The sequence below is a fragment of the Seriola aureovittata genome, chromosome 9, assembly GCF_021018895.1.
Source record: "Seriola aureovittata isolate HTS-2021-v1 ecotype China chromosome 9, ASM2101889v1, whole genome shotgun sequence".
Lineage (NCBI taxonomy): Eukaryota > Metazoa > Chordata > Actinopteri > Carangiformes > Carangidae > Seriola > Seriola aureovittata.
In genome coordinates, this window is record NC_079372.1 from 6,286,618 (window position 1) to 6,299,104 (window position 12,487).

At 37.9% G+C, this 12,487-nt stretch overlaps 1 protein-coding gene across 1 annotated transcript; it reads left to right on the forward strand.

The window, feature by feature from the left end:
* Positions 1-5,619: 5,619 nt before the first annotated feature.
* Positions 5,620-10,570, forward strand: copz1 (COPI coat complex subunit zeta 1). The gene is made up of 9 exons (XM_056385642.1): positions 5,620-5,708; positions 6,183-6,251; positions 7,299-7,380; positions 7,467-7,558; positions 8,552-8,607; positions 8,715-8,792; positions 8,924-8,975; positions 9,251-9,289; positions 9,977-10,570. The coding sequence occupies exons 1-9, from the start codon at positions 5,691-5,693 to the stop codon at positions 10,022-10,024; spliced, it is 534 nt and encodes a 177-aa protein (XP_056241617.1). The 5' UTR covers positions 5,620-5,690; the 3' UTR covers positions 10,025-10,570.
* The last annotated feature ends 1,917 nt before the right edge of the window (positions 10,571-12,487 follow it).

Below are 12,487 nucleotides of genomic sequence, written 5' to 3' on the forward strand. Positions count from 1 at the left end.
AAAGTTTCCGCAACAACATAATTAAATTGTTCAATAGTCTCACCTTGTTCAATGCTGATGTGTAATGTCACACTATCTGAGAAGTTACATCAACATAAATGTAATGGAACAAACATGGGAAAGTTGTAACCTCTCGGCATTCAGTAGTCAAAGTGAAAAGATCTAACAAATGAGTGGAAGTAAGGTGTGAGTAAACATACCTGAGCAACATTCTCTCCGTCTTCAACAGGTGATGAGTTAAAAAAAAAAAAAAAAAATCCTGGTGGTAAGAGTAAAAGGAAATTCTATTCTTCTTTTGAACATATGTTGAGCTGTTGCTTGCTTTTAACAGTTCACAACAAGTAAAACGCAGGAGTCCTCTTGCTCTATATCTCATTCAACTGTCTGTCTCTCTCTGTTCAGCTACACATACAGCCACCGGCATAAATGGGATGGCCCTGTGCAGACAAACGCAACCTTCCTGTAAAGCACCCACACCACAATTTTTTGCACTCATGTATCCTTAATAGCACACTTGCACCCCAACCTCCAAATTTCCCTTTTGCCCACATGACAAACCACAAACCAACAGTTTGGCATTCACCATGGCAATCATTCTGTCAGTCTATACTGAAGTAGGTAGATGTTTACAAATCCAGAAAAAAAGACTGTAAGCAACTTTGATTCTAATTATGAAATGACAATACACATAAAACGATCAGGATAAAGACTTAAAATCGATTGAAAATTAGCCGGATTGGTTGTTTCTGTCCTGGCCAAACCGTACACGAACTGTGTCCTTTCAAATCCTCCCAAACGAAAGGTATGAGGAGTGTGATGTGGAGCACCTGGAGTCAGAGCCGGCACTGCGGTGAGGGCCCTGTTCAAGCAGGGGTGGGTTGGAGGCTGGATTGAGACTTAGTTTAGTAGAGATGGAATGTACACCCTTCGCCAGGTAAGAAAGACTACATTGTTCCCCTATCTGGCAGAGCAACCACCAAGGGAGCGAGAGGAGCAGGGGGAGAATGGAGGGGAGCGTGTCTTACATAGCAAGTGACCATTAAAATCCTTCACAAAAAATCCCCTCATTGCCCTGATCTGAAACACTGTGAACGGTGAGCTCACAAAGGCTATGTGTTAGGTAGAACTGCCTTATTGTGCAACAGCTTTTCACACAGTTACTGATAGTGGAGATATATTTATTGTTTTGTACAGCAATGCATGTTTTTTCTATTCACTGTGAGAAATGACAGTGGCAATCTGTCTCACAGTGACCTTTCATGCTCTGGAAAAGACCCCTTACTCTGTATATGTGCACAGCAGAGTGGGTAGATTTATATTTGTCTCTTAATTCACCTTCTGTTTCACCTTTAACATATGTTGCGGCCTTGTGTATATTTTAAATAATCCCCGCAAAGTCTTTGTAAAATAAGAAGATGCAAACTCATGTAAAGTTGCCTCTATATAAGAAAACCATGGTCCATTTTCTGAAAAGTAAAAAATCTGCATGTCGTTTGCACATAGAAAAGCTGCAGGGTGCAACAACTGCATGCAGCGTATTCATATAAGCATGGAACTATGCAAAGATAAAAACAGATGTCACAATCACTTCCCGTGAATTATAGTGAGTGAATTAACTTTTAATACGGTCACACAGAAACAAAATAAATTTGAAAGTTGAAATAAATCTGCAGTAAATGGTGCACAAGTAGCCTGTACTCAAACTGCCACAAATGTTCTGAATTTAGTACAAATATACAAAAAATGTATGTACACACTCTTAACACAAGTTAAATGTATCATGTTTATTTGTTCAGCTCATTTTGGTTCTTGTAACAGCAACTGAAATTGAAATTTATTAAAGAAAAATACATAGAAACAAATGTAATGAGCGTAATAAATAATATTTTTATTTGGGGTGCATATAAACACATATCTATGTGATTCACAACAGCATTACACTTACTGCTCAAAAGATAAAGCTAATTTTGACACTTACAGTAATTCAAATAAGATTTGGGACTTTTTTTTTTGCTCTCCAAGAACAAGGAGTGTGAGGATAAATAAGTTTGGGGTATTTGCTCTAAATGCTGACCTGACTCTTTACTGTGAAATAAACATGAATTGTGGGGCCAAACAAAAATGGCGTTGAGCCTTTCAGTAAGGCAGTGTATAGCTTATTCAAAAGCCATGAGAACATGGAAGGTTTTGTCTGGCTCAATCCAATATCACATCCCACTGAGACATAAATCACAATGTTCTCCGTCATTGTTCTAAGATGGAAAAAGTAGGTGGCTGACAGAGTCAAGAAAGGTGAATGTCTACCAGGAATCAAAGAAGGGACTTCCCAACCCAAGTTCCTAGCACCCAGCCCCTGACTCAACCACCGCCACAGTATGCCAAAGAGCACCCTGTTATTACTGTGACCACAGTGGTTTTGAATCTGGACACAGTTCCCAGGTCAACGCCCACGTTCCCTGTTTGTGTTTGTTTGCTTCAATTAGACTTTGACATCTCTGCTTTCCAGCTTGCCTGAACCTCTCTGGGCTGTCAGCCTTTATTTATTGTGCACCTCAGTGCCACGAACAACTGGACTTCAAAAATAGACCCAACGTACTGGGTGGGAACTGCCCACAGTTGACTCACTCATGCTAAAAGTCTCTTAATGACCATTGAATTTTACACTAGAGTGTGTTGAATCTAATCTGAAATTAATGGTTAATGGTTTTTGTTCCCCAGCTCCTCTCTGTATCCTGGTATTTCCATTACATTTAATTTGTTCATTAAAGATGGAGGAATGTGGCATCTTTGGTTTTATCTCAACATCCAGAAGGCTGTATCAGACTTGAGTGGAAAAACCACCTCACTACTAAACAAAATGAGTGTGTGCTTTGGGTTGTGGTATCAAAAAGGAAATATTTTTGGAGTGAGTTTCTGGGAAAGGAAAAAAAATAGAGAGTGCAGATGGAGTATCATTTTTTTAAATTTTCATATTAATTATTAAAATTATGTTTTGAAAAATAAGGACATTTTACTTATTTTTCCATTGTAAACATTTGACATTTATTAAAAACATTCCAAATAAAGGAAACATAAAAATGTTAATATACTGGTACTCAAACGAAATGAGTTTGTGAATTTGAACAACCGTTTGCAAGTACACTGTCTGGTAGATATCCAATTTCACATATTTGCCTTAACCCTGTGGTGACAATATTAAGGAATTTGTACATTATTTTTCCAAAATGAGGTGGAGGTGAAATTGTCTCTGTTGTACAGAGGTCAGACCTGAGAGCAACGTTAAGTAGATAGACATTTGATTCAAAGATAACCTCTCCATGGTTGTTCCTTAAAATGTCTGTCATGATGGTCACAGATTATCACTACCTGAAAAAGAACAAATGAGGAACCTGAACATGCAGCATCATTCTTCTGAATGTCTCAATAAGGCCTGCACTTATCTCAAGATGTTTAGATAAAGATAATGTTATGCAACAGTAGTACTGACTTTCGTTATTATTTTCTGAAAGCTTTATTATAACTTTTACTATAGATTAACATATTATATAATTGGCGTTGGAAAAGGGAATTACAAAATTATTTTTATGTATTTATATATTTGTTTGTTTGTTTAGGGTGCCGTGTAAGTGTTTGTGTGCATGTGTGTTTATATGCGTAGGTAATTGTATACATTCAGTGACTGCAGACCCATGCCATGACTGGTTAATACAGACACGTAGAGGGAAGGCAGGGAAAGGAGGATGTTGACTGGCGGAAGCTCTGCTTAATGCTGATAAAAGGACCACTTGGTTCTTAGGAAGGGAACTGCTAACTGCTGTGGTTGCTGGCATTAACTGAGGAGAGGGTTACAACCCTTATTGTCACACTTCATCCTTTCTATGAATTGTTATGGTGTTAATTTCTACTTTTTTCATCTTTGTGCTATTAGACAGGACTAATAAGATATTGTAAATATTTGCTGGACTTGAACAGGAGATCTATCAGGGACATTATTAGTCTCTTTAACAATTTCCTCACATCGTGCTTTGAAGATTTTCTGAAGAAGTCTATTTATGCTTTATTCGTAAGTTATTCTTCAAGGTCCTTCAACTGTGAAGTGTAGGTGCATACATTTTTATACAGCTTATTTGAAAGAAATGATCAGTGTGATTCCATTTTCAAGTCTGCACCATCAATGCTGTGCACCATCCAGCAGAGGAACACTACTTTTTGTATGTTCTCTCATCATATTTGTTGATTCATCATTCAACTCTCATTCATCCCCACTACCAACTCTGCCAGTCATCATCACTGTGATTTTCTTTAAAAACATATAAAGGTATGACTTCTAAGATGAGATGGCATGATGACAATGACACCTTTATATGTTTTTAACCTTAAGTATGAGCTAGTTCAAGACAGTACACTGTTTCCTCTCCAGTCAGGGTAATTTTGAAATCATAGTGGCTGAATTGTGTAAACATAGTGTAGTATTGCAACATTTCATGGTTTCCTGCAGTGCTGTTATGAATGCATGTCAAAGTTTGTATCTTTTGATCGTATGCAGTTAAATAATAGCTGTACACCATTTGCTTTCAATACTCTCTGTATCCCAGTATTATTTGAAACTTGAGCCCAAAAATATCTTACAGTAAGGTCAAACTGTGATGTCATGTATGGAATGAGATAGAGGGAAATCCCCATCAGCCTGGGTTTCCAAATGCTTCCCAGAAGTGGGAACTAAGATAATTGGAGTTGGTTAAATGTAGGAGGATCCTGAAAAAAGATGTTGATGAGTACAAGCAAGCTAAAACGGTTTGTAAATGAGAGATTGTCTGTTACCATGTTATGTAGGACATTTTCTTGTAACTTGTACTTGTAGTAGGCTATTTCCACACAGTGCTGTTTCTATTTCGAGTAAATGAACTGAGTGCTTCTTTCACCACTTCATAGTTGTAATGCTACTACAGTCAGAGGCTTAACCAGTAAATTTGGGCCCTACGCGTATGTGGTTTGAGTGGATCCCCTTCACCTCTTCATACATCAGTTCTCGCACATGTACAAACAACTGAATAGCTACCAACTACTTACATCTTTGGTGGTTACTAAGATAATCAGTAAGGAGTTTTTTAATGCCACATTTAATCAAATATTACTCCAAGAAATCTGTGATCCTTTTACTGTAAGGTTTGTTTGGAAAAAGTAGGCTATTAAAGAACATTATTTATGTCTTTATGCTGTGTCCTAGACCAACAGTAGATACAAATATTTATCTTCTGGCCTCTTCACTGAAGAAGATTACTGTATTACATAATAAACAACAACTGAATATATAATATACAGGCAGGTGATTGTATTAGTTTGTCTACCCACGAGGGTAAACTAAATAACAGCAACTCCTCTCTGTATAATGCAATGCAGTTCAATGGCAACTCTCTATAACTTTCACGGTATAAGGAATTATTGCAGGACTGTTTTATTAGACTTTATTACTTTTAGCTGTGTAATGAAGTGCCAAAATGTGTGTATCAGTTTATTATTAGCATAAAGAAATGTACTTTCTCTTAGCGCCTCTCCCTGCAATGAACTGCCCTTTGCCCTCTACGCACAACGCAACTTACTGCGTCAGCCAATGGGGAAGAGACTCATTTACCTTACGTATTACGTAGGGTACAGATAGCCTGCTAGCTAGTCTGCTAACGAGAAACAAGATGGATTCTCCCATACTGGTAATGTTAATGTTTGTATCTATTTTACATATTGTCCGTGTTATCATTCAAGCGTCTGTCTATAACTGTTTCGCACAAGCGGTTTGTTCAGAATTGTTTTTCGAAACGTGGCAAAATGTGGTAATTTAATTGTCGAGTTAACTGGTGTTGGCTGTGTTGGCTAACCAGCTAGCCTCGGTGAGGTTAGCTTGTGTATATAAGTTTATCGGTGATGTGGAAGTGTCATGTCTTCCTTTTGACCTGGCGAATAATCGTTTCAAATATTGTTTATATCATTGCAGACAGGTTGGATTGTGTTTGTTTCATTCATCGTATGCTAGCGCTGGGTTGTTTTTAACCAGTTAATTTTCCGATTATGACAACATATGTCTGATTACTGCAGTCACTGATCGATTAGTTAACCGACTGACTGACTCTGTTGTAAATTAATGGTGTTGAATTAAAATGTGCGCTTCTTGTCTGCTACCTTCACAGGAACCATCCTTATACACTGTGAAAGCAGTTCTCATTCTCGACAACGATGGAGACAGGCTTTATGCCAAGGTATGATTTAGGCAATTGTGCGATAAAATTATCCTCAGTAGTTAAAGTTTCTCTAGCATTTGATCTCTGATCCTCTCATTTAGGTTCAGTGTTCAACTGTTTAACTCAGTTATCGTATCTGAGGGCAGATATATTTTTTCTAATGAGTAAGGAGCTTATGTTAATATTTATTTGTCATTAAAAAGATTCTTAAATATACTGTATACTCTGTGTTGCTAATCAAGACTTAACATATTATGCATAATTATTAGGTATCTCTGTACACAGCATGTTACAAGGTCCTATTTATTGGAATTTACACAAGCCTTGTATTTACATTTACTACATATTAATGAAAAAATGACATAAGCTAAGGCAAATATTTGTGTTGGAGGGCCAGATCTGGCCCATGGCCCATATTTTTCTTGTCAATAAATCCCACAAGAAGATTAAAATCATCAATGAATTGATCCTACCTAGTATAACCTGTGTAGTCAAAGCCTGATGCATCTTATTCCCCTTGAGCTAATGGACCCCATTGTTGTCCAAAAACTATTACTGTTATATTACAAACACCTAAGAGCCACACTATTGCTCTGGGTGACATGATCCATAATTACGATGAATATGTATTCCTCTCTTTAGGAATACTCATTAGAGCATCAAATCTACGGCTGAAAATAGTCTCCAATAAATGCACCACTTGCTCCTGACTGAGTATTGTTTACTAAAACAGTGCCCAGTTGGATTAAGAAATTATGAAGCCTTTTAAAAATACATAAATAAAACTATATTTCTGTGACCCATTTCCAATATATTTATGTCCTCAGTAGGGTAGTAGTCCTCACTTGGGGCTGAGTACCGCAGACTAACTGGGGAAGTCAGAAAGTACGGACAGACTGTGAAACACTGCTGGTTTTGATCCTTTTTTTGACAATTTGACAATAAGAAAAATATAGGATATCAGCAGCCTTATCCTTTTAATGGAAATTCAAACGACTTACAGTGTTATGTGGGTTTTGATTAACATGTCGAAATATCACATCTTTAATTTAAATGTATCTGCAGTATTACGACGACACATACCCGACAGTGAAGGAGCAGAAAGCGTTTGAGAAGAACATATTCAACAAAACACACAGAACAGACAGTAAGATATGTTCATCATTTTAAAGAAAGTCACTATTCTTTCCTCAGTACATGTCTAATAACATGGCATGATTTTTTTATCCTTAGGTGAGATAGCGTTACTCGAGGGCCTCACTGTTGTCTACAAGAGCAACATAGACCTCTTCTTTTATGTGATTGGAAGTTCCCATGAAAATGAGGTAAGTTTAATATTTTCATCAGAAGATCAAGAAGCAACCTTTGAGCACTGATATTTACCCTAATGTAGTATAAGCCTGTGTATATTCTCATTTGTCCAGGTCATAGTATCCTAAAGGAGTTTTTTAAATCGAAAACAACTGGACTAGGCTAATGTAGTATAATATTTCAAAGTACTGAAAAACTTACAGGCCTGTACAATTTCATCTGTCTCTTTATAATGAGTTTTAATTTTTACACTTTTCATTCTGAAGTCTATGTTTTGTAGTAATTTATGTTTTTCTTCTTTTTTCTTTTTACTTTTCACCAACTGAAACTTGGTTTTAAAATTAATTGTGTAGCCAGCTATGCATTTTAACTGTTCATTTCTACTTCCACATGTCACTATTTTTTTCTCTTACTTGTCAGATGCAATTACATAGCCAACAAATATATAGATGTATATTCAGACTGAAAATAAACTTTGCACTTGTTATACCGAATGTCATTTCGGACAAATTTTGGGAATGCAAAATACACCAGTTAAACTGAAGACTTGGCCATGATTTATCTAGCAAACTTATTGTCTTCCGAGCTGCGCAACAGTTTCAACTCTCGATTGTGCAGTGTCCACAGTATTATGACATATAGTATATGACGCTTTAGATATTATATCAGAATGATTATCAATTTCAGATTAATTACAAATTAAAATTTGTTTGTTTTGTTGTTTTACAAGTGTTGAATATAAATTTTGTAATTATTGAAGTAATTTTATCCTTTATAAAATGGGGTTTTATTTTTACACTTTGTGTTTAGTTTAGAACCTCAAACACCAAATACAGAGTTTGACATAGCTAGAAATATAAAGAAATTGTGTGCCTTCCCAATTAAAATTTTGTTAACACCATATAAAGTGATTACACACATTATTTCTTGAGTATTTTTTTTCCAGATGTTGACTGTTGACACATTAGACAAGAACAGATTCTGATATATTGTTTTATTCCCAACAGCTTATGCTTATGGCTGTTCTAAATTGCCTTTTTGATTCGCTCAGTCAGATGCTGAGGTACGTTTTAGCAGATGTTATTTATTCCAAAAAATATTTTTGTACAAATCTTTTTCTGATGTCTAGAAAGTTAAACTTGATTTATATATTTTTGTCTTATTCTGTAGAAAAAATGTTGAGAGGAGGGCTTTGTTGGAGAACATGGAGGGACTCTTCTTGGCTGTGGATGAGATTGTGGATGGAGGGTAAGTAAGAACTGAGCGGCTTGAAACTTTTGATTTAAAGTCATCTATTGTTAAAACAACTACAGTGTTAGTGCAGCCCGTTTTCTCTGGGGTTACTAACGTTTAATCTGTCTCTTTGCTGCCTCCTGCAGGGTGATCCTAGAGAGTGACCCGCAACAAGTTGTGCACCGTGTGGCGCTCAGAGTAAGCTCCTCTCCTCTCCTCTCCTCTCCTCTCCTCTCCTCTCCTCTCCTCTCGTCTCCTCTCCTCTCCTCTCCTCTCCTCTCCTCTCCTCTCCTCTCCTCTCCTCTCCTCTCGTCTCCTCTTGTCTCCTCTCCTCTCGTCTCGTCTCCTCTCCTCTCCTCTCCTCTCCTCTCCTCTCCTCTCGTCTCGTCTCGTCTCGTCTCCTCTCAGAAATATTCAGCAAAGTTTGATGTTGCTTTTGTCAGCTTGTAAACATAACATAATCGTTCCTGCAGGGGGATGATGTGCCTTTGACAGAGCAGACAGTCACCCAGGTGAGAAAAACATCCCCGTCTTGATCTTCTCTCTCCTATAAAGTTTAAAAGCTCCATTAGTTTATTGACATTACTTCAGAACCTGTGAATGCAAGGACGTTGTTATTGCATCATTCTCCTCTACCAATACTTTGTCACTCGCCTCTGGGTTGTCATATATTGCATTCTCTTATATACATGACAGCGTACATGATTACTAATTATTTTGTGGTAAGGTGGTAGGTAGCCAACGGTGATTCCTGCGCTTAACTTGGTACATGAGTCTGCCTGTGTGAGTGAGCCCCTCTTGATTAATGTTGTCATTTAAGAGGCCTGAGACTGGCTACCACCATCCCTCCTCTGGTCGTGATTAATGGCTGTCCCCAATCCCCATACTTTATGGTTATGATTCAGCTTTCATTCAATGAATTAAGATGATTAATTAGATCTTGCATATTTTTCCTCATTTTCATCACGAGTTCATCCTTCTTTGTTCATTTTTTATTTAAAAAACCCCCCCAAAAAACGGGTATCTGGAACTTTTTTTTCCGTTCTTTCCTTTTTACCCCCCCCCCCCCCCAATAAGATGACACTTGTTTTTCATTTTGTATTATTGATACTTTTTCTCCTTAGGGTTTGTCACATTTTTACAGGTAAAGTTTTGTTGCTGGGTTGATCCGCTTGGTCTAACCTAGTTTTCCTCCACAGGTTCTTCAGTCTGCCAAAGAACAGATCAAGTGGTCGCTTCTACGATAGAGTCACTCCTGTCTACCAGAGTCACCAGTCAACCAGTGAGCCGCTGTTCAGCCCAGTCTTCATGGCACTGATCTAAATATTCCTTTTCCTATTATTTCAACTTTCTCAATCAAAGCTGTGAGGAGTACCACTGGCAGATCCAGTTACACTCCCGGGACTACTGCTCGATAAAGTTTCTCTTTCCAGTTTTTTTTTCTTTCTTCCTTTTTGTGCAGGCGTGCATTGTATGACATAATCCTAAGGATAAGATTTGGTGTACATTCCAGTATCGGGGTTGGCTTGTTTTGTTATGTATGTTTGTTTTTTAATTACAGGATCTGGATGTTTATTAACCGAGTGTATTGGTCTATAAAACATTGATAAACCTCATCATAGCCTGTCACGACATTCCATCTGTCTCCAAGAACAAGAATTTTATTCCTGTTGACAGCATCTTATCACCTCCTTTAGATTACTGTACTAAATATTTAGGCACTATCTATCACTTCATGTACATGAATATTATGATTAAAAAGTGTACAACTAGTACTGTAGTCATACCACTGATCAGAGGTATGTTTTGCATTTTTTTTTATTTATCCAGGGAATCTATCATCAGATTAATGAGTTAATGTTTGCCGACATGGGCATGTGAACAACTGCGATACGTCCCACAATACCTACTCTGTGTTGAACATCGGAGTCAGTCACACACAGCGTATGTGAGGCTTTTTTATATCTGCAAATTTAGCAGGTTTGTAAGAGCTAGTGTTTCCTTATTTCAGAGCTGCCACACTCTTTGTTCCTCAAGACCTCAGCAAGAGCCGGAGACACTAGTGCAAGGGCTCCATCTCCTGGTGTCTGCTGCAAAGTGTCGAGGTAAAAGTACTGTAGACAATAAGGCAGAGAGGGGAGGGGGCCTATTCATGCAGCTATGATCAGGAGCTTATATTGTATTGTGTACTGTCACATGCAAATAAGTTTTATGGAGTCTTACTTGATTCATTTCTTGCCTGTAGAGAGGCACTGTGTGGATCATGAATTGTGTGCTTCCATGTATGGACCCCCACCACCACCACCTTCACACATTAACGGCACACACTCATTTTAATGCAAATGAGGGATATACTCCTGAGAGACATGGATGTGAGAAAAGGCACTACATCAAGTTGATATCTGATGCATATTACAGGAGAAGAAATGATAGATCTACTTTATTCCAGCTAGGTATCCCCATATGTTCTCATGCTGATCACATGAAAGTATTTTTTTTTTTTTTTTTCGCTAGCAGAGATTTGTGTTGGTTGCACAACAGACAGATCCATCCATGCCTAATTTGAACCACATTAGGTCATGGGTCTTGTCACAGATCTTTTTTCTGTCTTTCAGTCAGAGACTTCATCTCATCTACTGTACTATGCTGTGACATGTCTGTCTTAAAAGTCATTTAGCTACAACTTGACATATTCAGAAGGTTGCCAGTTCACTTTCTTTCTCTTATCTATATCTAAATAAGTCACTTGGCTGCATACTGTGAACCAGATAAAGTGAGTGATGTAGAGATATCTATGGCCTGGAGATGTTTGTGGAAAGGATCACAAACGTTAGTAGTAATGTTGGAATGCATACCATGTATTTGCCCTGTGGGAAATTTCTTACCTTTTCTACTGGCAACAAATCACAAAACTAAAATAGGTCAGACAATAAGTTATAAACGCCTAAAACATTTTTTAAAATCTTCTCTGCATGTTATGTATCAACCACATTTAACTGCTGGGAAATGGCAGATGATAACAAAACAAGGTAACAGTGTGTGTGTTGATGTTTTTACATACAGAGAGAGCTGTGTAGTCAATGAAACTGTTATTGGCTCTGACCTGTGAACCTATTGTCTTGGCTTTGCTCCAGTTTCATTCAGCCTCTTGAGTCTGTGGCTCTTTATTGCTGCAGATATAGCATGAATGGAGGTTGCGTTGTTGCTACTTTCTAAGTGTTTTTACTGGAGACAGAGCAGTAAGAAAGGGAGAGGTAATCACTATAAATGGACTCCATTATCACACCAGTTTACTGTGATCGCACCAGTTTGCTGGTATAATGAGGACAGCCTCTGTCTCAGCGTGTGGTTTCAGCGAGAGGGGGAAACATGAAGGTTAAATAGGACACGGCTTGCAGAAGTAGACGGCAGTAAATGTGATTAGATGAGATTCCAGCGAGGGCACGGCGGGGAACAGTAAGGGTTAAAACAGATTCCACCCAAGGTGCCTGTCCAGACCCTCACTCTTCATCTAGATAGCCTGCAGCACCACCAGTAGCTCAGTGACTTGCTTTCATCCACTAATTACAGTTGCACCATCATAAAAAACCAGTGAGGTAATTTATATTAATTGTACGGGAATGAGTATAACAGTTTGAAACGCCATGGCTTGACACGCTGTACATAACATGCAGTAAAATTGTCAGAGATGTGTGGGCTAGAGCTTTGTA